General features: G+C 38.6%; 1 protein-coding gene across 1 annotated transcript; it reads left to right on the forward strand.

The window, feature by feature from the left end:
* The first annotated feature begins 1528 nt into the window (after positions 1-1528).
* Positions 1529-25395, forward strand: LOC125840895 (alpha N-terminal protein methyltransferase 1). The gene is made up of 8 exons (XM_049519871.1): positions 1529-1785; positions 1872-2016; positions 4589-4647; positions 12131-12250; positions 16398-16499; positions 23996-24050; positions 24338-24435; positions 24950-25395. Exons 1-8 carry the CDS (start codon positions 1543-1545, stop codon positions 25073-25075), a joined length of 948 nt encoding a protein of 315 aa, XP_049375828.1. The 5' UTR covers positions 1529-1542; the 3' UTR covers positions 25076-25395.
* Positions 25396-25618: the final 223 nt, after the last annotated feature.

Raw genomic sequence — 25618 nt, forward strand, 5'->3', positions numbered from 1 at the left:
GAGCTTTGTTGTTGGTCTCTTTTGTCAATGAAGATGACCGGAGAGCAAGAAGAGGGAGGCAGAGGAGACCGGAAGGGGAGAGAGGCAAGAGAAAGGGGCGACTAGTGGTCTTCGCTAGAGATGGGGTGAAGAAGTGGAGGGAATGTGAGAGATAATGGAACAGAAGGGGACGGAGAGGGTAAAGCGACACTTGTTTCTCGCCGGAGATGGCAGTTCATGGGGGGGTTCCGCCTGTGGAGCTTTGTCGGAGCCTATGAAAGCGGAGCGGCGGCGTAAGAGAGGAAGAGACAAGGAGAAGAAGCGATGGTTTTCTTTTGGGAAGAAGGAACGTGTATTAAGATAAGGGCTTAGTTGTTAGGGTAATAGAAAAGGGAAAATAGTAGGATTTAATCATTCGCTGGATTGAGAAGGTTGTGATTAATTTGGAATTAAAATTGGAACAAAATAAATTAAAATTGACAAATTCTTGTATAGGATTTGGCTAAAAAATTAAATAAAGAATGCTAGAATTGAAATAAATTGAAAAGAATAGGTTATGATTTAAATAATTTGGAGGAAGATTAAATTGATTGTTATTTAATTAATAAGATATAATACACATATTTAAATAAATGAATAATAGTAAATTCTTACATAAATAAATACACTTAATATATTATCCACCTGAAAAAGATACGTAAAGCTTTGATAAACAAAATAATTATTTCAAATTTAGCAATTGATAAATATAATAATAATATTTTTGTAAAATATGAATACTAAAGTATATATAAAATTTATAACGTAATTTCAAGCATATAACTGAAAAAAGTAGGTTTTGAAATATATTTATCGAATAGCAATCTAGAGATGGATTATAGGTCGGTCAAAAATGGATGTCAATATATATATATATATACGAAGTCTAGCCAAAACAGATGGAGACTAGTAACTCCGAACGCCAAGATCTCATCCTAGTATTCGAACTCCAAGCTGCTCCGCACGACTCCAAATCAAGGGTGATAATCCAAACTTGTATGGACGTGATGTTCCACTTTACTTGTGAGTGTTGTTGTTCAAGGCTTTTTAGTCTCTTCTTTGATGTTGTTCCTTATAACTTTTTGTAATTTAGCAAATTTCATTACTTTTGACCAACTATTTCTATGGAAATTTTCTTAGACTTCTTTCTTATACTTAAAATCTCTCTATGACTCATAATTTTTGTATAACAAAAACAAAAATTAAAAATATAGCACTTTAAGATTTCGGAGGAACACTTTGTCTTAAGATAAAATGTTCTTGACAATGTAGTGTATGTATCGAAAATATGAATATTACCGAATGATCATATGTAAGCTTAATAAAATAGTTCAATCCCATGCGAAGTAGGTAATTTACCTAGTGTTTATAATAATTATGTTAAATCTTTTGACTAATTAGCTAATTTTTCCATTTTAATCCATCACATTTCAATATTTTTTTATTTCAATCCAATCCGTCAATTTAACGTCTGTGTGACTATGAAAACTAAAATAGGAATATGTTAAGAGAGTAGATTTGAATATGGGCACATCAAAAGCCCCTATTCTTCTCAGTAGCCGACCAAGCTTTTGTAATATTGTAGCGCCGAAATCAGGAGCAAGGAGAGCGTTTCCTTCTCGGCCACTGACACAAATGGAAACCGGCGGATTAGACTCCGACGGCCGTACGTTTAAAAACGCGGAGGAGATGTGGAGAGAAGAAGTAGGGGATGGTGATCCCCAGAAGAAGTTCCAGTGGTACAACAAAGGCATCAATTACTGGCAAGTAAGAGACCCTTTATTTAGTGAGAATTCATATAAGCTACTCCTTGTTGCATTCTCTTTTTGATTTTGATTTGTTGGTATGTGAAGGGCGTGGAAGCCACAGTGGATGGAGTGCTGGGTGGATATGGGCATGTGAATACGCCTGATATAAAGGCAAGTGAGGATTTTCTCAACACCATTTTGGCTGAAAGGTTCCCTGATGCTGGAAGAGGCCGCCATCTCGTAGCTCTCGGTACTCCTTCCATTCTCTTTTATCTCTTAATCTCAGTGGAAAACTAATGAGAACTCAGTATTTCATCGTAAGATTAAGTGTATTTCTTGGCAAAAACTCCCCAAATAAGTCGGCCTTCTACTCTGTTTGGCACAACAGGAAATGTTCCCTAGTAAAGTATATTTTACAACGAGAGTGTTTTTCAGTGTTGCGCACAATATGGGCCTCAAACCTTGCTACACATAAAGCACAGTATTAAGTGGAAAAGGGTAAAGGGCCGAGTCGATTATTCGCCGACTTTCAAACTGTACAAATGGTTCTTAGGAATTTCTTGCTTATCAAAAAAATATGTTTTTCAATGTTTAGTTACCTTGTCATAAAAGTTACTTTCAACTATAAATATTCCAACTCATATTCAATTTTACTTGTTTCAATAAACATTTGGATGTTGTTGTCAACAATTAATATCTAGAAATATCATTAAGACATTATTCTCATCCCCTTCACACACCTTGTACAATGGCCACAAATTAGGTACGCTTATATCTAAAACATTGAAAAATGATTCAGAAAATAATTTCAACAATAACAACTAGTATGTTTCTATCCCAAAAAGTGCCTTGGGCTGTATGAATCCTCACTGCCCATCTACTCCACTTAAATTCATCTCAAAGACTCAAATCAACAATATGCAAAATAAAAATAAAATATTTTCTACTGGCATAAGAATTTCTAATAGGGATAAAAGACTCTTAAAAAACCAAAGACTGAGGTTCTGTGCCGTGCAAATGAATCCTGGTATTTAAGTAAAGAAAGCCAGAGGGAAGGGGCCATTATCTCAAATTTCAAAAGGTTGCAGTTGAACTATAAGGGTTGGCACCCGATAGATTTCCTGGTCATGAAAATGAATTTCCGACTAATTGGTATTGCCTATACAAAATTTTCCCATTGTGCCTTATCTTTTGCTATGTTTGTGCTGATTCGAAGATTGTAGGTCTTTCGAGACAACTTCCTTTCATGTGATTTTAGGTCTACCCCGTTGTCTTTTTACATCTTCACTCTACGGGCTGGTTTATCTGAAGGTTGACGCAAGGCATAACCAAACCATTTTAAGTAGACATTCTATCATTTTATCCTCAATTTGTGCTACTCACACCTTTTGGCTTATATGTTCATTTTTTATTTTGTCTAAATTTCTATGGTCGCGCAATCATCTAAGTATCCCACGTATGCGACACTCATCTTATGGATGTGCTGGACTCGGAACCCAATAATCACTCCCATATAACTTTGCTGGTCTTTCGTAAATTTGCCGTTAACTTTGGTAGGCATCTTTGCATCATACACACTCTAGTAGCATTTCTCCTTTTCAACCATCCGATTTTTATTCTATATGTAGTAGCATTTCTCCTTTTCAACCATCCAATTTTGATTCTATATGTAGTAGCATTTCTCATTTTCAACCATCCGGTTTTGATTCTATATGTAACATCTCCATCTATCATTTCATTCTCTTGGAATGATGACCCTAGATATCTGAATTTTCTTAACTTGCTAGGAAGCAGGATGTAACTGACTGCATGGCCATCCCCTGCAGGTTGTTTGTATCTTTTTAGTACCATCTTGGTACATTCTTAATAAACCATTCCTTATAAAAAAAAGAACCACAATCACATCTAATATCACCTCAAAGTTATGCTTCTTATGTTGACTAAGAAAATAATGTCGTTTGAAATATTTACATCAGAATTTTTTTTTCATGGAAGAAATTTCTCCACCCTAAAGCACTCAAGACTAGAACTTTATACCATTGCTATCTCTACACCATTACTAAAGGGCAGAGATGAAGTAGTCTCTTTGATTTAAATTTGTTTCGACAAACTTGTTACGCCCTCTGTTTCATTTTATGTGAAATATTTTCCCTTTTATTTAGTCTCTTAGAAAAGAATAACACCTTTCTAAATTTGGAAAATCTTTAGCTTCAAACTTCTCATTCTGCCATTGCTATCTCTAAACCATAGCTAAAGGGCCAACCGGCCAAGTGAAGTTGTCTCTGAGTTAGAATGTTTGGACAAATTTCTTACACCATCTGCTTAGTTTTATGTGAAAATCTTTCCTTTTTGTTCTATTTCAAAAAGAATAATATCTCTCAGTATTTAGAAAAACTTTAGCTTCAAACTTTTCTTTTTTGCCTTAATGATATGCTCTTGTAGCCATAGAAATGTCATGACATATTGAAGATCACAAGTTCTAAGGGTACTACACTAGGTGCCAAAAGTCTCTCTTATTACTAAAAACTCCATGCCTGATCAAAATTTGCCATATAAATTGAAATGGAGGCGAGCATTAGACAAACTTTACTCTGCTATCAAGGTTTCTTAAGAAAACTCATAAACTAACTTCTGCAGCCTATCTACACCTCAGTACACAGTTTAAAAAAGAACTTGAGCATTACTGAGGACTTATTTGCTGATTTTAGTGCCTATGAGAACTCTTTGTTTGCTTCTAATTGCAAAATTGATAACAATTGTATATCATATTTTTCAAGTTTATTGGTTTATAATGTGTGGGCAGTTTGCTTCAATTCGTGCAGATTGTGGATCTGGAATTGGAAGGATTACTAAAAATCTTCTTATACGATATTTCAATGAGGTATATACTATCTTTTTGTGTAAGTATATTGTGTTTTACTGTCGAAGAAGATAATCTAACATTTTGATTTTCTTGAGAGATGTTATGTTAAACTGTGGTTTAAATGAATTCGGTAAACTTTCTAAGTATTCACCCAGCGTGGATTAACCTTCTAAAAACTATCTAGGCTGAAAACAATAACACCATCCTATGGTCTGGGTTGTCTTTGGCTGATAAATGGTAGATTTTTCACAGAAATTATATTCGGGAATATAAATTAATGAATTCCTGATTAAGCAGAACACTAGAAGTACGGTAGGCGGACTCTGCGGTTCACCTCAAGAATTCCTTACCATCATCCTTTAAGTGAGGTTCTTTGATGATTAATTCATTTGGTATCTACGGTAATGGGGAGAAATATTCATGATTCATCCATCAGTCGCTACTAAATGAATTGGATAAGTTGGTTGATATGAAAAATACCTTAAGTTCAACTTAAACGTTGTAAAATTTGAACTAAGACAACTGATGTATCAAATAATTGAAGAATCGGAGTTGGTGGATCCTCCTTTTATTTGGAGGATCTTTTACTTGGAAAAGAGGGGAAGATCTTGAGTGTGCATCCAGAATAGATAGATTTCTTCACCCCACTGTGTGGGGAGATGTGTTTTCTTAGATAAAGCAAATCAGTCTTATTAGACTAGCATCAGATCATAATCCCATTCTGTTGACCTGTGGGAATTGGGATTGGAAAAAGACCTACTTCAAATTTGAGACCTGGTGGCTTGAAGTGGATGGATTTAAGGACAAAGTAAAAGAATTGTGGGAATCTTTCAGGGTGAAAGGCAGACCTGGTTATGTTCTTGCTAAGAAGTTTAAAATGCTCAAGGCTACGATAAAGGAGTGGAGCAAATATAACAGGGGGAATTGGAAACAGAAAAAAGACGATATCCTTAATCAAATATCCTATCAGGAAACTGTCCGAGAACAGAGGCCACTCACAGATGATGAATTAGTGCAAAAGGCAAACTTGACATTGGAGTTTGAAGAGGTAACAAAAGAGGACGAAATTGCTTGGAAGCAAAGGTCTAGGGTTCAATGGTTAAAACATGGGGATAAGAACACAATTTTCCCATAGAAATTGCATCTTCAAATAGAGATTCAATTCCATGGAGCAACTTAAAGTGAATGTGAATGACACTATTATCCAAGACCCAGAGAATATTAAAGAGGCTGTGCAAAACTAGTATAAAGATCTATGTAAGGAGACAGGAAGCTGGAGACCTGATTTTATAGTACACGAGGCTGCAAGGATCACTGATGTGGAACATGCTTGGTTACAGAGAGCTTTTGAGGAGAAAGAAATAGTGGAATGCTTGACTATGTGTGCTGTGGATAAAGCATCTGGTCCAGATGGCTTCCCAATGGTGTTATAACAGACTTTTTGGAGTCTATTGAAGGAAGATGTCACCAACACCATTCAATATTTTCATTCGAATCAGGTCAAGTGTTTCAATGCAATATTCATTGCTTGATCCCAAAAACCTGGAGCCTCAGAGTAGTGTTTTGGACGGCGAGAGGCGACAAAAGGCGACAAGGGCCTGCCTCGCCACGCGACGAGGCGCTCGCCTTTTTGAAACGAGGCGCCAATTAATACCAAAAATTAAAAATATTTAATTGCATATATAAATATCCAAAATCTCAATAGCAATAACATATATTAGCAAATATTTCAATTCAAAAACTAAAAGTAGATACTAAAAGTCTAGAACTTTAAAGACCCAATAATTCAAAAGACAATACTAGAACTCTAAAGTCTATTCTTCTTCAAAACTATCCAACTCTTGAAGATCAACATCCTCTACATCATTATATTGCTCCTCATCTTCTTCCTCCTCGTAGTCTTCATCAATTAGTGTCCGAGTCCTACTTGAAGTTGAACTTGTAGATGTAGTTTCTACTCCTTTTCCCTTGTCAAGTTCTCTTGATCTTGAAGAAAGTCCCCTAAGATGATAGATACTCTCATCAACTCCAATTGCCGTAGCAACACTACCCCATGTAAGATCATCATCCTCATATATTAGTTCATCTTCTTGATCTTCGGGGCATCCAACTATTCATTTGAATCATCAATGTTATCCAAGCGAATTGGGTCAGTGAGATCACGAGCATCATAACGACGTTTCAATGTTCTATTGTACTTAATGTACACTAGATCATTAAGACGCGATAGTGCAAGCCTATTCCTATTTTTGGAATGAATCTGCGCATAAGTTATAGATATTAACTAATAAATATTGATAATAATATAATATGGAAATTAGGATATAATTTTTTACTTACGTGTTCAAACACACTCCAATTTCGCTCACATCCGGATGAGATACAAGTTAGGCTTAATACTTTCATGGCAAATTTTTGCAAGTTTGGTGTTTCACTACCAAATAGTGACCACCATTCAACTATAATAAAATAAATTTAAAGGTTAATGAGTATAAATAAGTCAAATAATTTAAGAGCTAAATCAACTCACTTACCCGATGGCATTGTGTCTCTAGCTCTTTTAGCCGGACCACAACCAAATAGTCCATCCACCATTCTGTACCTAGGAAGCTCAGTGACTAGTAAATCTTGTATTGCTGTATCGGGGATCATCTTCTCAACACATGCATAATACTCATTCCACAGACTCTGTAGTAAAGTTCCCTCTTCTTGAGCTTAATACAATCCTGGGTTCAAAACATGGCCTACAACATGCAAAGGCCGATGGAGTTGGTCTGACCACCTTGCATCAATAATTTCAAACACTTTCTCATATTGCTTCTTAACTCCACGAAAACCCCGTGTAATAGTTTCTTTGGCTCTATCCATTGCTTCATAAATATAGCCCATTGGTGGTTTTTTCTCCCCATCCACCAAACGAAGCACTTCTGTCAAAGGGCCACAAACTGTAAGTGCTCGAACAACATCATCCCAAAAGTGGGCAGAAATAATAAGATTGGCAACTTCTTTCCCCAAAGTTTCCTTTGCAAATTTACTTGAAGTCCATTCGGTTGAGAGGACTAAAGTTCTCAAGTTTTTTCTTTGTATGTACATAGCTCTCAAGTCAAGAAGGCCGTTGCAAATCTTGTCTTGGCCGGTTCCACCAAATTTCTTTCCTTGGTGAATTTTCTCATCAAGTTTTACAACAATGGCCTTTGACTAATGTAAGAATGGATTCTGATGGCCCTTCTTAAAAACTGTTAAAGTAAGATTATAGTAATTAGTAGCTAATGAGTATTAAATAATGACTATAAAGAAAGTTAGAGGATAGGAGAGTGATATTACCGGAAGCATATGGCTTAACCTTGAATATGTCACCAAACATCAAGTTGATGCAATGAGCGGCACATGGAGTCCAATAAATGCGTGGGTACGCAACCATCATCATGCTTCCCGCTTTAACATTCTCACTAGCATTATCGGTGACAATTTGTCCAACATTTCCCGGTCCAATTCTTTCAATAGTGCTTTCAAACAACTTGTACATTTTAGTGGAATCAGTAGATCCATTGCTAGCATCAATAGAACCAAGAAATACACTACCGATTGGAGAATTCACCAAAATATTGATGATCATTTTACCATTTCGTGTCGTCCATTTGTCCATTATAATGGAACATCCAAACTTTGTCCATTGCACTTTATGCTCATCAACAATTTTTTCCACTTTCTCCACCTCTTTTTTTAGGTGAGTAACTCTAACTTCACGGAATGTAGGAGGCTTCATTCCGGGGCCATGTTGTCCTATTGTCTCAATAAACTTATCAAATGATTTGTAATTGACACAATTAAAAGGGAGTCCCGCATCGTACATCCATATTGCAAAAGCACTTACCGCACGCTCTCTTAGAATTTTCTTGGTTTCATCAATTCCTCCTCCTTTGTCAAAGCCTCCTTTTAGTGTTGATTTTTTTTGTGGATAATAGAGATTCATAGGGCTTTTCGTCACATTCCGCGCGGTGGATGATGCACCTCCACTAGAAGATATCTTTGGAGTTTTGGAGGGACTCATCATTTCAGCATATTCATCCATATCATCAACATCATCAATATCAACATATTCTTCTGGCTGCCTCACTTGAAATTTCGGATTATTAGGGATTTTATTTTGCATATAAACCCTTACTTCTTCTCTAATCGCCGACGGACAAGCTGAACATTGTTTTACATTTTTGTAACCACCCACTAAATGTTGCTTGTGTCGAGTAATTTCACCATTAAAAGTACTCCCACAAAAGTTACAATTAACCGAATCTTTTGTTAATCCTTGAGTACCATAATTCCATCCAATGTCCCTCTTTTTGCTAGCATCCGATGCCATTGAATTCACTATTGTACAATACAACAGATACTATATTAATTACTATAGAAGAATTAATTAATTTTTTTAAAAATAATAGACAGCACAGTGAAAGCAGTATCATTCAGCAGCATTTTACAGTGAACAAAGAAAACAGAGGAAAAAAACAGAGCAGTGAAGGCAGCAAACAGTAGTATCTCAAAATCTTTTTTTTTTTTGAGAAGGCAGTTCAGAACTTCAGATTTCAGAATTTCAGATTCACTTCACAAGAAATTGAACAGAAGAAAAGAAGAAAGTAAGAGAAGAAGAGGACTGAAGAGAGGAAACGAAGAAAAGAAGAGAAGAAGAAAGAAAAGAGGCCATACCTTTCAATTCGCGCGAGTCGACTGAAGGAGAAGAAGAGATTGCAAGGTTGAGGAGAAGAAACACGAGTCGCGACTGACCCCAAGTATGGAAATATGAAAAAAAACCCTAATTTTGACTAATATTACAAGTCAAGACCTTTTTAAAATTTTAAAACAAAAAGGCGCCGCTATTTAGGTCGCCATTACGTCGCCTCACGTTGCCTAATTGATCTCGCCGCACCTCGTTGAGAAATGGCGTGACATGCTCGCCTCGCCTCACTGAGAAATGGCGTGACATACTCGCCTCGCCTCGCCATAGCGCCTTTGGCGAATGGCGAGCGCCATTAAGAACACTGCCTCATAGTTAAAAAACTTCAGGCCAATTAGTCTGGTTGGGGGTGTATGCAAGATTAATTTTAGATTATTGGCCAAGAGAGTTAAGAAAGTGATTGATAAACTGATCAACAGGCACCAAATGACATTTATTAATGGGAGGCAAATAATGAAGGCAGCACTAATAGCAGTGAATGTATTGATTTTAGAATGAAGAGTGGGAATTAGGCAAATGGGGTTCGGGAGCAAATGGTGAAGTGGATAGAATTCTGTATCAAACAATCAGATTCTCTGTGCTTGTGAATGGAGAACCTGTGGGCTTTTTTGCTTCAGAAAGGGGCTCAAGACAGGGGGATTCCATTTCTCCTTTCCTCTTTATTCTTGCCATGGAAGGTTTTGACAGCATGATGAGAATAGCAGCTCAAAACAAATGGATCAGTGACTTCAGAATTGGAGGTAGTGTAGGTGAGGAGATGGAAATTAGTCGTCTGTTGTATGCAGATTACACCATTATTTTCTGTGAGCCAGTTGCTAAACTGATTAGCTACATTGGAGTGATCCTTGTGTTATTTGAAGCTGTAGCTGGGTTGAAGTTTAATGGGGAAAAACAGTGTATTCCTCCCAGTAAATGAAGTTTACCAGATTCAAGATATGGCCAACATTCTGGGTTGGAGAATACAAAATTTACCCACAACTTACTTGGGTATGCTCTTGGGTAGTACACACAAATCTTTAGCAATTTAGGATGACATTTTGGAGAGAACAGAGAAGAAGTTATCCAGATGGAAGGCTCAGTACTTGTCTCTTGGAAGTAGGTTGATTCTTATTAACTCTGTTGTAGATGCATTGCCCACTTATGTGATGTCCCTCTTTCCAATACCAACCAAAGTTGTGGAAAGGCTAGACAAGCTTAGAAGAGATTTTCTATGGCAAGGAAATAAAGAAGGTAAGGGATATTGTCTTGTGAATTGGAAAATTGTATTGCTCAACAAAGACAAAGGATGTTTGGGAGTCAGAAATCTCAAATTGCAAAATGAGATCTTATTTGTGAAGTGGCTATTGATCTATACAAAAGAAGAAAGGGCATTATGGAAGATGTAATTGTGACAAAGTTTGGTGAGCTCAGTCATTGGTGCTCCAACACTCTATTTGAACCCTCTGGGGTGGGGCTACGGAGGACCATCAAAAATCTTTGGCCATTGATCGTAGCCTATCTTATCCATAAGATAGGTAATGGTCACAACTCACAGACAGTTTTGGCATGATGGATGGATTGATCAAGGTCCTCTTAAGGTACAATTTCCAGATCTTTTCCAAGTCTTTACCGACACTAAGAGTAGAGTAAGTGATTGTTGTCAGTTCAGGGTTGGGACACCTCCTTTAGAAGAATGCTAAGTGATTGGGAGGTTGATAGAGTAGTCTCTCTACTGGGGAAGTTAGAAGGAAACAACATTGCCACATCAGATGCAGATAAGGTCTTGTGGAAGCACAACAAGGATGGGAACTTCTCAGTAAGCAGTGCATATAAGAGAGGTATGCAGTTGGCTGGAGGGGGAACTTCTTACCAGTGAAATTATTTCTGGAAAAGTATCATCCCTCCCAAGATAGAATGCTTCACTTGACAAGTGATTAAGAGAGCATGTTTAACTCAGGAAGTCTTGCAGAAGAAAGGGAGACGGTTAGTCCCCAGATGTTTTTTGAGAAACACTACAAGGGAGACAAACACTTCTTCTTATATTGCAGCTTCACCACCCAATTGTGGAACCTATTCTCAATATTACAGGATGTAGTTGGACCATGCCAGAGCACACCTCAGATCTATTGAGTTGTATCAGGAGGGGTGGAAGTAAGAGTCAGACGTAAGGAAAAAAGTAATCATCATGTTGAGATTCTTCTATTTGTAACCTAATTCCTTTTTGTTATTTTGTTTATCATGAAATAATACATTTAGGAACCAGACTGCAAATTGTATTCAAATATATCAAGGATTTGCACACTTGCTTTACATCGGGGGACTTATCAGAAACTGGGTTTCTCGATGTAGGCATCCTTCTTCCCTATTTGTTTTGTTGGAAAAATAATTTGGTAAATGCTATAGCTACTATCCGATGCAGTGTGCATTTGCAATAAGTAAGTTTTGAATTATGTTTTCTTCTATAGCCTCTTCACACTTGATTGCTTTGTCCCTGGTCGCAAAGATGCTATTCCGTGATATTTAGATTCCTAGCATGTAGTCCTTTCTTGAGTACAGGGGCTCTCTTCCACACACACCCAATAAAGCAGTCACATGGCATATGTAAGCAACATGTATATTCTGCCCACTGTTTTGCATCATAATTTTTTGCTGGCATCTCATCTAGATGGCTGTGGTTTTTCCAAAAACATGGTAAACAACTTCACCTGCATAAGAAACACTATTATTCCTCTGATTTACCTCTTTTAATAGTCCTTTGACAAAAACTGAAATGTTTGTTTTTTTTATCAGGTCGACCTCCTAGAGCCTGTATCACATTTTCTGGAATCTGCTCGGGTAAATTTGGCTCCTGAAAATTTAATGGTGTCAGAGTTGCACAAAGCTGCCAACTTTTATTGTGTCCCACTTCAGGTACTATCTTAAATTTCATAGCAGTCAGGTAGATATGTCAAGTCAATTCTTACCAAGTACAATGTGGATGATCTGTTTCAAAAAAAGTCATAACTTGGTGATAATGAAGTGCCAAAATACAGGAGTACAACAACATACCCAGTAATGCCACAAGTGGGATTTGGGGAGGGTGGCGTGTACGCATACCTTACCCCTACCTTGTGAAGACAGGGAGGCTATTTCCGAAAGACCCTTGGCTCAAATAACACAATTCAAAATATAGGAGTATTAAACAAAATTGAAATATTATTAAATAAAATCCTTCTCACTCAGAAATGAGTAATTTTTAAAATAAAGATGAATTAAACACAAGTATGTGTTGTAGACATGAAATTCATAAATAAAAGTGTCTTCTCCTCTTAACATATTAAGATTTTAGATTAGGTAGAGGGTCCTAGGTTCAAGCTCACCGGCTATCCCTCAACAAAAAATTTTCTATGTGCGTATCTCATTAAGAATCTGATCTCCACATGAGGGGGCATGTTGTAGCCATATAAAAAGAATTTCACGTCTTTTTTTTGTTTGAAAATGGTAACTTTCAGTAATATCAACAAAAACCAAATACAAATATTTCAAAGCACTATCTATCCAGTAAATTCAGTGCACAATCTGGCAGAACTAGCAGGAATCATGTGTTGTAACATGGACTCCTTTGCAACAACATATCTTGGGATGCCTTTAGGTGCAAAATTCAAGGCTAGTGAGATCTGATCGTAATTAATTGAGAAGTTTGAAAAAAGTCTAGCAGCATGGGAAATTCGATATCTTTCTTTCGGAGGAAGAGTAACATTGATTAACAATGTAATGGACAGCATCCCTACTTATCACATGTCCTTTTCCCTATTCCAACAGAAAGAGCTTGACAAAATTAGAAGGAAATTTTCTATGGGAAGACAACAACTAGGATCATAAGTTCCATTTGGCTAAATGGGCAAAAGTGACAACCAAATTCCCAAGGGGTTCTCGGTATCAAAGATTTTGCAGCTCACAATATAAGCATGACAATGAAAGGGTTGTGGAGATATGGAATTGAAGACATTGGATTGTGGAAAGAGGTGACCAAATCTAAACATGGTGAGCTTACTCACTGGTGCACAAAAACTTCAGCTATTGCATATGGAGATAGCCAATGAAAAATCATCATTAAACTTTGGCCTGATTATACTGAGAACATCACATTTAGAGTAACATCATTAATACCTCTCTTGGAATCTTTATTAAACTTGTTCATAGTCTCCACCTTGATTAAAAATGACCCCTGAGGTTTCAGGTTCAAAACTCAGGGACAGGAAAACACTAGGTGCTTTCCATCTGTCATAGCCTTGGTGGATAGAGTTACCTGGTACTTGTTGTTGGTGGGAGGTGGCAGGTATCCTGTGGAATTAGTCGAGGTGCGCGAAAGCTGGCCCAGACACCACGGTCATAAAAAAAGAAAATGATCTGATCATTCCTCTACTCTCTCTATTATGGGATTCCAAATACAGTGTTTACAAAATGATCCTAATAGTGGACCCAGGAAAGCCTCAAGAAGCAATCCAACCTTATGATTGAGTTCCTTTTATCTTTGCAATGCTTGTGTCTCTTTCAATGTGAAAACCTCACTCTTGTTTAGGTTAATATTCAATCCTGAATCCAAATACAATGTTTACAAAATGATCCTAATAGTGGACCCAGCAAAGCCTCGAGAAGCAATCCAACCTTATGATTGAGTTCCTGATATCTGTGCAATGCTTGCCTCTCTTTCAATGTGAAAACCTCACTCTTGTTTAGGTTAATATTCAATCCTGATTCTGTTTGGAATCATTGTTTACTTTCTTCAACAAATGTTGTACTAGAGCCATCTCTATATTTAAGAACATTATTGTGTCATCTGTAACATTAACTGGACTGTACACTTCAGATTCCTTGCTCTAGTTTGAGTTCCATCAGGTAGCCCTTGATAGTTTCCTATCTTTTATCTTAGTCAGTCTTTCCATTACTTGGATAACCAACATAGGAAAAATTGGATGCCCTTGCTTTAGCCACACTGATAAACCCCTCCTAAAGTAAAAAAAAGACACGGAAAAAATCAAAAAAATTTGTTCACTAACAAAAGTTAATTGACTTTTTCCAAATTGTACCTTTTCTGTATTAAGCTCAAAACTCCTTAATTTGCTGTGTTCCTTTGTAACGGCTGGTAGTGGAATTTGAAAGGGTGTACTCGGTGAAGCTTGCCTTAGGAAAATCCTACATTAGAATAGGAGAAAAAAAGTTAGAGGCCATATAAGAGTGAGTTTAGGATTCTGTAGAGGCACCTTTTAGGTTGAAGTTCGAGGGACAAAATTGTGTGGCTCCAAAAGTTGGGAAGAGTGGTGATACCTTGGCAGTTGGACTAGGGTTTTTATAAGTAGTATTAGAGCTGATACATCCCCTAGTATAGTGGTGGGGAATAAACTTAGCGAGGATGCTGAGTCCGTGAGGGGAAGAGGGTAATAATGCACAAATCTCTATCAGTTGAACTTGAAGGGGATTCAGGAGCCCTTTTTAGGCAAATCCCACATCAGAACGCGAGAGGAAAATTATAGACCATAGCAAGTTCATGATTCAACTATTGAGCATATTTCAGATTCAGACTACACCTAAGAAGACAAAATCGTGAAACCTCAAAGGTTGAGCCAGAACGGAAAATATCCTGGGCTTGAGCCGGTACACCTTCTTTTAAATCCAGTAGTCTACTGGTGCATTTACAACTATTGCAACATTTACAATTTGTCTTTTTTCAACGAATGCATTCGGGGAGGTTGACATCCAATGTTTTCTTACATCTGATAGAGAGTACCTTAGAAGATAGTGCAACACTCATGTAAATGCTTCTTGACTCATAGATTCAAAATTCCTAATGCTTTTAACTCATCCTTCCTTGATATGATTGTTACGTAAGGAGCATTTACACTCTTTTCAAAATTGCCAGTGGCTTGAAAAGAATATACCGTCTCCATAGCGTTTTTCTCCCGAACTTTGACACCTCTAGAAAATAGCTCAAAGTGAAACCATATGCACCCCTATTCACGACGTAGAGCCTTATCTTGCTTAAAAGTTCCTGCAAAACTCAGCCATTGTGGACCATATAATCACGATCCCATGCCCACCTCCATGTTGTGTGGTAAACAGGATTTATCTCTATCTACTTCTAATTTATTTTTTCCACTTCTCTTGAGTCGTCAAATTGGAAACATGCTGCTTTCTATATTAAATTTTTTTCTTCTTTTTCCAAGGGTTGTGTAGGCAGCAGGTGAACAATTTTCTTTAATAATTCAGCTTTTTGTTTCTCCTCATTATTACTATTGAAATCAGGTGAAAGAAAGAACAATTTGTGGTAGGAGATATGCTCAATTTGTTTCTCTGGAACATGGCATTTCAAGTAATGAAGTCCTTATTGCAGTAGTTATCTCTTAATATTTGATACTATGATTTCTGGAAGGAGTAAACGGAGACAATAGTCTGCTGACTTGTTACTATTGCTGAGAACAAAAATGATTCCCCACTTTGCGGTGTTAATAATGGAAATAGATACTTTCCTTTTTTAACTCTTCTTTTGTCTTGTTCTCTGAGAAACCATTTCCTGCGGAATAGTATTTTTTAAGAGAAATTCCTTTAAGCCTTTCCATACATATCTCAAAATCCAGTTATTTTTATTCATAGCGTGTCATCATAAGGCATTAGAAACTCATGACTGATCATTGAGCTTAAAAGCGAATCTCGCTGGTTCAACATACCTACCTTTGATTATGTTACTTTCTCTTATATTCGAACGATCTGATTCAAACCAGCATTGGTTTGCAACATTTTTCATGGTAACTAAATACACACACACACATGTATATAGATTTGAAACTTAAACTGAAATATTAGCTTACTTATCACAGTTCATAGTTCTGTCACCTGCTTAACTTTGGGTGTTTTAAAGGTCTGTCTACTGTGTTTAACCGGCTCATTTGTGGATGCACTTTGTTTCCACATTTTTGAATTGGAAAGATTGCCATAATGTTTGTTAATTTTTTTTTTCTCTTCACTTTTAGGTTGTTGTTTACTCATTGTTTTCCCTTTTCTTCTTTTTTCTTTTTTCAAGGAATTTACTCCTGATGCTGAAAGATTTGACGTTATTTGGGTTCAGTGGTGCATTGGGCATCTTGCAGATGATGACTTCATTGCATTCTTCAAGAGAGCAAAGGTGAAGTGATCTTCTAAAATGAAGTTTTAGTAGGGCTTGATTGTAATAAGTAGCTATTGGCCAATAATATGTCCATGATCCGGTATGATATGAATATTTTGCAAGTTTCAATCAGCTTATGAAACATGCGCAGTTGTGCAAAATAGTGACAAGGTCTATGGGGCTTGAATAATAAATCAGAAGCAGAACACATGCTCCTTAAAGTGAAGTTGACAATTCCAGGCTTCTCTTCTCCGAGGGATCCTAACTTGATATGCAAGCTCAAGAAAGCGACTTATGTTAACGGCCTCCGGCAAGTTAAAGCAGGCACAAGAGCTTGGTTAATTTATAGAAAATTAAAAGATACAAAGCATACATGAATTTATTACAATAATAATCATTACAATTAATTATAGCATGTAGACATCTACATCAATGGACGACCAACTTGTGCCATGGTAGTCTCCGGGGTAGAAGCCAACATCATGACAACGACAACAAGGATGGGGCTAAGTTATAATCCGAGCAACACCCTCCTCAAGATGGTCAATGCACCACCAACTCCCGTGTGTGGAGTTGCCCAAGGATTGGAGTAAGCATCACGTTGGGGAAGTGGCAAGGTAAGACTAACTTCATCGTCGCTCCTTTAGACATGTTTGATATGATTCTTGGACAAGAGTTATTCCAAAGGTGTCATACGATGATCGATCCCTACCTCCAACGACTCATGGTCATGGAGCGGGAAGGTTCATGGATGGTACCTCTAGTCAAGGTGCCAAAGAAGGAAGGAAATGCTCAATTGTCGGCCATGCAGATTGTGAAGGGCCTTAAAAGAGGAGAGCCGACGTTCATAGCCACCATTGCAAGCTTGGGAGAAGACAATGGTGCTAAGGAGCCTTTGCCACCAGTCATAAGGAAGGTCCTTGAACAGAACAAGGATGTGATGTCGGACAATTAGCCAAAGACTCTACCTCCTAAGCGCGAGGTAGATCAAGTTGGAGCCAAGCCACATGCACCCTATCCCATGGCTCCACCCGAGTTAGAGGAGCTAAGGAAGGAGCTCCTTGAGGCCGGTCACAATCGCCCGTCCAAAGCACCTTATGGTGCGTCGGTTCTATTTCAAAAGAAGAAGGATGGGTCACTGCGACTATGCATCGACTACCAGGTGCTTAACAAGGTAACAATTAAGAATAAGTACCATATCTTGTTCATTGTCGATTTGGTTGATAGACTTGGACAGGCCAAGTATTTCACCAAGGTGGATCTCCAGAAGGGTTACTACCAAGTTCGTATTGTGGAAGGGGATGAGCCAAATATAGCGTGCGTGACGAGATACGGAGCCTACGAGTGGTTGGTGATGCCCTTCGGCTTAACCAACACACCCGCCACCTTTTGCACGTTGATGAATAAGATCTTTCATTCTTACTTGGATCAGTTCGTGGTAATATACTTGGATGACAGTCATCTATAGTAACACCTTGGAGGAGCAATGGAAGAAGGTTTTTCAAGTTTTAAGGGAGAACCAACTCTATATCAAGCGGGAGAAATGTGAGTTCACCCTGCACGAGGTACACTTCTTGGGGCATATAATCAGCCAAGGCGAACTTCGGATGGACGAGGCAAAGATTCGGGGGATCAAGAAGTGGGAGGTGTCCATAAAGGTGACCAAACTAAGATCATTCTTTGGACTTCCGAACTATTATCGTAGGTTCATAAGTGGCTACTCCGCTAAGGCCAGTCTGCGGATCGAGTTGTTGAAGAAGAATAAGCCGTGGGTTTGGAGCGAGGAGTGCCAAAAAGCATTTGAAAGTCTCAAGGCCGCAGTGACAGAAGAGCCAGTCTTGACGCTTCCCGACTTCTCAAAGACCTTTGAGGTACATACGGATGCCTTGGACTTCGCCATTGGGGGAGTCTTAATGCAAGATAGACACCCAATAGCATTTGAGAGCCGCAAATTGAATGAGACCGAATAGCGCTACACGGTGCATGAGAAAGAGATGACGACCATCGTACATTGCCTACGCACGTGGAGACACTACTTACTAGGCTTCAAGTTCGTGGCCAAGACCGACAATGTGGCCACTATCTACTTCCAGTCACAAAAGATCACCCCGAAGCAAGCTAGGTGGTAGGACTTTCTAGCCGAGTTCGACTACGTTTTGGAGTACAAGCCGGGAAGGGGCAATGTTGTGGCTGACGCACTAAGTAGAGAGGTTGAGCTTGTTGCCATCACCACCGCTCATTGTAACATCCAGGATGCTATCAAGGGTGACATGCAACATGATTCGGAGGCCAAGAAGCTTATGGAGTTGGCCGCCCAAGGCAAGACAAGGCGCTTTTGGGTGGAAGATAACCTTTTACTCACTTTCGTTCGGAGGGTCTATGAACCCAAGTTTGGGCCTATCAGGTGGCAAATCATTAAGGAGAGCCACGACACGCCGTGGGCTGGGCATTCGGGGTAGCGACGTACAAGGGCGCTGATTTATTACTAGCCACGCATGCGGGACGACATCGAGTGCTATGTGCAGACTTTGTCTTGTGTGCCAACAAGACAAGGTGGAGCAAAGTCAACCGAGAGGGCTGCTGGAACCACTACCCGTGGCCGAATGCCCATGGGAAAGTGTAACCATGGACTTCTTCACTTCCTTACCAAAGTTCGACGGGTATGGAACAATCATGGTCGTGGTGGATAGATTCTCGAAATATGCTATCTTCATGCCCGCCACAGCCAGTTGCACCTCAAAGGAGGCTGCTCGATTGTTCTTCAAGAACGTTGTGAAGTATTAGGGGCTGCCGAGGTATAATATCAGTGTGATCGAGACCCCCGTTTCATTAAGAACTTTTGGAGAGAATTGTTAGACATACTTGGCATAGAGTTGCACTTCTCCACTCGTAGACAGACGGCCAAACGGAGCGGGTTAACGCCCTATTGGAGTGCTACCTTAGGCACTATGTTAGTGCGCACCAAAAAGATTTGGCACAGTTCTCTTATATTTTGCAACAGAGTGAGTCCACAGGGTGCACACCATTCGAGTTAGCGACTGGCCAACCCCCCCAAACTCCACATTCCCTACTAGCCGCTTTTCAAGGGAAGAGTTTGGGAGCCTACCATCTTGCCAAGGGATGGGAGGAGCAACTCGACACTGCCAAGTCCTACTTGGACAAGGCAGCGAAGAAGATGAAAAAGTTTGCCGACCGCAAGCGTCGTCCCACAGTCTATGAAGTAGGAAACATGGTCTTGGTGAAGTTCAACCCAAGACAATTTAAAGCACTAAGGGGCGTACATCAGAACTTAGTGCGAAAATATGAGGGGCCGTTTAAGATCATTGCCAAGGTAGGCAAGATCTCTTACAAGGTGGAGTTACCTCCACACTTCAAGATCCATCCGGTCTTTCATGCAAGCGTCCTCAAGCCATACCATGAGGACAAGGATGATACCAACTGGAACCAGTCAAGACGGGCGCCCATAACTGTCACTGCCTCGCATGGCCGAGAGATTGAGTCTATCATAGACTATCAAGCAAAACGAAAGTGAGGCCAGTAAGCCACTGCCATGTTCCTTGTACATTGGAAGGGACAAGCTCCGGAGAAGGCCACATGGGAGAGATATGAAGATTTGTGGCAATTTAAGGACCAAATCTAGGAGTTTTTACAACAACAATGTGCCGCGGTCGTCGCATCATTAGGTGGTGGACAGTGTCATTTCCCGCCACTTTGCCAGTCGAATTTTGCACCGGAATAAGGGAGGAAGAATCTAGAGTTGTGGAGAGGTTAGTAGAGAACTCTAGAACTCCCTAGATACTTTCAAAAAGGCTTTAGAATTCCCTAGAACTTGTAGAGAATTCTAGAATGTGGACCAAAGGGTAAATATATAGGGACTTGTAATGTAAATATTATTTACATTTAGGCCCTTAGGAGGTAGTATAAATAGAGGGCCTCCCATTTGCAAACTCATCCAACAAAGTGTAAGCATTCCACAAGTAATACAACGCATTCTTTCAAAGCTTTCTAAGTCTTTTTTTTATGACAAGGGAAACCCGCAACCGCTATCCTTTGGGTGCGCACAGGGTAAAACCCCCGCTCCTATGCAATAGCTCACAAACCACATAGGAGAGGTAACCCGCACTAGGCAAGCCCGGTGCGACGAGCTCGACCCAGAAGGCAAAACCCCTTGCTTTCGCTAGCAAGGGGTTTCGAGCTTGAGACCTCCAACATGGAAGTCCCAAGCCCAAACCATTGGGCCACCCCGAAGGGTAAAAGCTTTCTAAGTCTTTCTTTTCATTCTCGTAGTGATCTTAGTTTCAAAAGGCTTACTTGAGCTTACAAGATCTTGAAAGATTAGTGAGTAAGTTGACAAGTGCCGCATGGAGCTTTAGTGAGACTCTAAGTCCGTGAGGGTTGTGCTTGCAACCATTACATAATTGAGAGGTTTCCTTGGTTTAGTAGGGTATTATAGGAGGTTTATCAAATGCATTGGGTCATCTGCAAGCCATTACATGAATTACTCAAGAAGGATAATTTTGGCTGGAATGAAGAAGCTACTGCAGCTTTTCTCAAACTCAAGGAGGCATTGGTGACTGCGTGAGTCTTGGGTATGCCAGATTATGATAAGCCATTTATCATTGAAACAGAAGCAAGTGGAATGGGTATTGGTGTTGTCCTGATGCATCAAGGGCATCCTATTGCTTATATCAATAAGTCCTTAGCTCCCAAGCTCCCAGACATCAATTTATGTGCAGACCTAAAGTTATGTGTGTCTATGACCTAGAGCTACTAGCATTAATATTTGCTGTGACAAAATGGTCTCATACTTGTTGGGTAGACATTTTGTTATGAGAACTGATCAAAAAACCTTGAAACATCTGCTTGACCAAATCATACACGCTGTTTTCCAAGTGGCTGGAATTACCAAGCTTATGGGTTTTGACTTTTTCATTACATACAAGAAGAGTACTGATAATAAGGTTGCTGATGCCTTGTCTAGAAATCAGGGTGGGGAGCTATTGGCTATCTCCTTATTGGGTCTTCATGATGCTTTATATGACCAGATTAAACAATCTTGATTGTCTGTATGAGCAAGAGAAAAATCTTGATTTCTATGCCTTTAGAATGAAGGAGATCATCTCCTTATAAGGTTACAAGAAAACTATACATGGTAAAATACTATACATGGTAAATACAATTAAAAATAATAATCTATACGAATATTATATAATCAAAATATATATGGTAGGTAGAAATTGTAACGGATGGTTATTAACATCCCCCTCAAACTGATGGTCGTCAACTAGCAGTTTGCCAATAAAGAATTCATGTCGTTTCTTCGTTTGAGACTTGCTGAAAAAATCTGCCAGTTGATCTCTAGAAGAAACACCAAGGAAGAGAAATATGACTGTCATCAAATTTTTCCCGAACAGAGTGACGATTAATCTCGATGTGCTTGGTTCGTTCATGAAAAACAGGATTGGAGGCAATCTTTACATCACTTTCATCGTCACAATACATGGGTGTGAGGAAAAGTGCATGCCAAAATCAGCCAACAAACGACACAACCGGACCACTTCACTCCATGTAGTTGACATGGCACGGTATTCTGCTTTAGTCGATGATTTGGATACTGATGCTTGTTTCTTAGACTTCCAAGATAGCAAGGAGTTGCCAAGAAACAAACAATACTCGATGGTTGAACAAGTGTTGAGGCACCCACCATAATAAGCATTCGAGAAGGCGCACAAGAGAGTAGGTGAATCACGACAGTAATGCAGGCCCATCGTTGCAGTCGATCGAAGATAACAGAGAAACCGATGAACAACCATAAGCTGAAGGCGTCGACGGTCAGACACAAACTGACTAAGAATATGAACAACATGAGTAGTGTCAGGTCAAGTGACACTTAAGTAGACCAAGCTCGCAACAAGACGTCGATAAAGGGTCGAATTCGAGAGAGGTTCCCCATCAGTCTTAGAATAATGACTGTTATGTTCCATGGGTGTATCAATAGTGATCACATTAGTGAAGTGAGCCATGTCGAAGATTTCTTTGGTATACTTCCGTTGGTAGAGAAAGTAGCCACTAGCATTGCGAGAGATTTCTAGACCAAGAAAGTAAGATGTGTGCCCCAAATCCTTCATTTGAAATAAAGATTGTAACTTACCTTTAAGCTACAAAATACCTTCAATATCATCCTCAATAATCAAGAGATCATCGACATAGATTAGCACAAAAATCGTCCCTCGTGGTGAGGGAGAGATAAACAGAGAATAATCATTGTGACTCTGTTGATAGCCACCTTGCAGAAGAACAAACTTCAACTTGGAGAACCAAGCGCGTGGAGCTTGCTTCAAGCCATAAATGGCCTTCCGCAGTTTGCATACCATGGATGGATAAGTGGAGAAGCAAGGAGGAGGCTTCATATACACCGTCTCGGATAACTCACCATTAAGAAAGGCACTAGTGACAGCCATCTGCGAGATACCTATTGTCGAACTGCCGCAACAACCAAAAGAGTTTTACTTGTTATTTTTGTTCCTACTTTTTCTCATCTATTTTCTTTTTTGGTTGCCTTTGTCTATTTTATCTTTTTTTTATGACAAGGAAAACTCGCAGCCGCTACCCTTTGCGTGTGCACTTTTCTATTATTATCATCTACATGTGAGACATGGATTTCACTTCTGTTTTGAAAAAAATACCTGACATGTTCACTTGTTTTCTTGTAAATAACTTGTGCCTTTTCTATTTCTCCAATAAAGCAGTTAAACAGCTTGTGTTTATTCCAATTCTAACGCCCATAAGTTTATCCACTAGCTTGGTTGAACATCATCTTAAAGAATCTTATCTCACAAATTGATACTCATCCTTTATAACGACCAAAATGTGTAATGCAAAAGAGTTACCCTATCGGAAAAAACAAAGTGTAATGCGAAAGAGTTTTACTTCGTATTTTTCTTTATCTTTGGGTGTGTTTAGTATGGAGGAAAAATTATTTTCAATATTTCCATATTGGGTTGGTAAAAATATTTTCCATAGGGAAACAAGCTTTTTAAAAATGAGGGAAATGACTTCCTTAATGGAAGTAGTGAAACAAGTTTTATAAGTAACTTTCAAGTTCATTGTCTCCTTCCCATCCATACAACATCCCCAACCCCCATCTCTTGACACCTCAACCCCCGAGCCCTCACTCTGCACCCCATCCAACCGTCATAACATTTTGCTAGCTTACATATAAATCCCCTTGGGATATTTTGTTACTAACCGACCACTAGAAAATAAGTAAGAAATCCACTTGTTTTCCAATAAAATATTTTCTAGGAAAACATTTTCCTTCATACCAAACACACCTGATATCTTTATCTATTTTCTATTTTGGTTTTGTCTATAATTGACACGTGTGTAGGACATGGATTTTCTGAAATTCAGTTTTTAGAGAATACCTGATATGTTCACTTGTTCTCTATTAAACAATTGTTTCTCCAATAAAGCAGTTAAACATCGTGTGTTTATTCTAATTCTTTTTCTAGGTTGGCTTGAAACCTGGTGGATTTTTTGTTCTAAAAGAGAACATTGCAAGAACAGGTAGCATCTCTTTGAGTTCTCTAATTTGTGTTATATGGAAATTAGTTTCACCTACTTCTGTTTATCCATGTTTTCTGTCATATCATGGTCCACATTGATTTTTTCACGTGGCATCAAACAGTTTCCATTTGTTTATCGTGTTGAGTATGATTTTTTTCTTGATATGATGATTTTCTGGTTGGAGCTGAGTAAGTTCTTGACTCCGCTATTCCATTGCAATACAATGTACATATAACGATTGAGCTGTAATGTTATGCAAGTTAAATGAAGTATATACTTTTTTCAAGGATTTGTGTTGGACAAAGAAGATAAGAGCATCACAAGATCAGATTCATATTTTAAGGAGCTGTTCAAGCAATGTGGACTACACATCTACAAGATGAAGGTACAGATGAAACCTTTACTTCTAACATATGTGCCATAGGAAAGTCTTGAGAAAAAGGAAAATAAGAAAAGAAAAAGGAAAGCTTATGTGTTGTAACTTTCAGGAACAGAATGTTCCTTCTAATGATTATTGCACATCATTTTGTTTCACTGCCATTTTGTCCCTCTTTCTACCGTATTTGAGGTTACAAACAGAGAACTACTTCCCTATTCATGTGCAATTGTGCATCATAATAGAGAAACATGGGCATATGTATACCACTTTCCGTGGTCGCTGTGATTTTTGTTACTTGGCACTTAGTAGTGCATGACGTTTTAACTTCGTTACAAGATGATAAACTTCTTCAGATGATTTCAGAGCATGATCGGATCACTATAACTTTTTTCTCTTGAGTATCCTCATCTAGATACAATAATAGTATTAGCTAAATTGTACTTTGAAATGTGTAAGCTTCTAATACTCCCTGAAGGGTGCAATTCTTCTTTGCTTTAACAGTAGACATTCTCTTTGTTAGGATCAAAAGGAATTTCCTGATGAATTATTTGCTGTGAAGATGTATGCATTGACGACTGAGATGCCAGGGCAAGGTAATAAACCTAGAACTAAACGGGCAACAAATAGACCTGCCATCATCAGATAATGAATCACATTGGTCAGTAAATGAATGTGTGGTAACTTTGGAGAAAGTCATTCATAAGTTGTTTTTATGCCACATGTATTCAAGTTGGTCAATGTATGCCTTGTTTGGGTTATTGCTTTTGAATTTCAGCTGTATACACTGATAGTGTAAGGGCGATAAATGTACTTTTAACTTATTTTAGATTATTGCTTATGGTGAAGTACTTGTGCAACTGATTTTAGTTTGAATGTGCATTTTTTTTTTAAAAAAAAAAAACTAATATTCCACTAAGCAGATGCTTGGTTGTTAATTTGTTAGATAATACATCCATAGGATCATTACCTAGTGCCTGTCTTCTTTGTTGTTTCCTGTATGCTTCCATTGATCAATTTTAATTCTCTGCTCCTCTTATTCTTCATGTATTTGCTTCTCCTCTTCATCCATTCCGTCTTCTCTGCACCTTTCCACTGCTTGGAACTCTTGTTTGTTTAGTTGTTGTTCCAACTTATACTTTCCGTAAACTGTTTCTTCAATTCAGGATGTAAGGCTCTACATACCTATTCA

Source organism: Solanum verrucosum, unplaced genomic scaffold (genome assembly GCF_900185275.1).
Source record: "Solanum verrucosum unplaced genomic scaffold, falcon-dt-bn FXZP01000194.1, whole genome shotgun sequence".
NCBI lineage: Eukaryota > Viridiplantae > Streptophyta > Magnoliopsida > Solanales > Solanaceae > Solanum > Solanum verrucosum.

Coding starts and splice junctions, on each gene's coding strand:
- LOC125840895 (XM_049519871.1), top strand. CDS start 1,543: ATGGGCACATCAAAAGCCCCTATTCTTCTCAGTAGCCGACCAAGCTTT. Junction 4,648..12,130: donor TTATACGATATTTCAATGAG/GTATATACTATC, acceptor TTTTTTTATCAG/GTCGACCTCCTAGAGCCTGT. Junction 16,500..23,995: donor CATTCTTCAAGAGAGCAAAG/GTGAAGTGATCT, acceptor TTCTTTTTCTAG/GTTGGCTTGAAACCTGGTGG.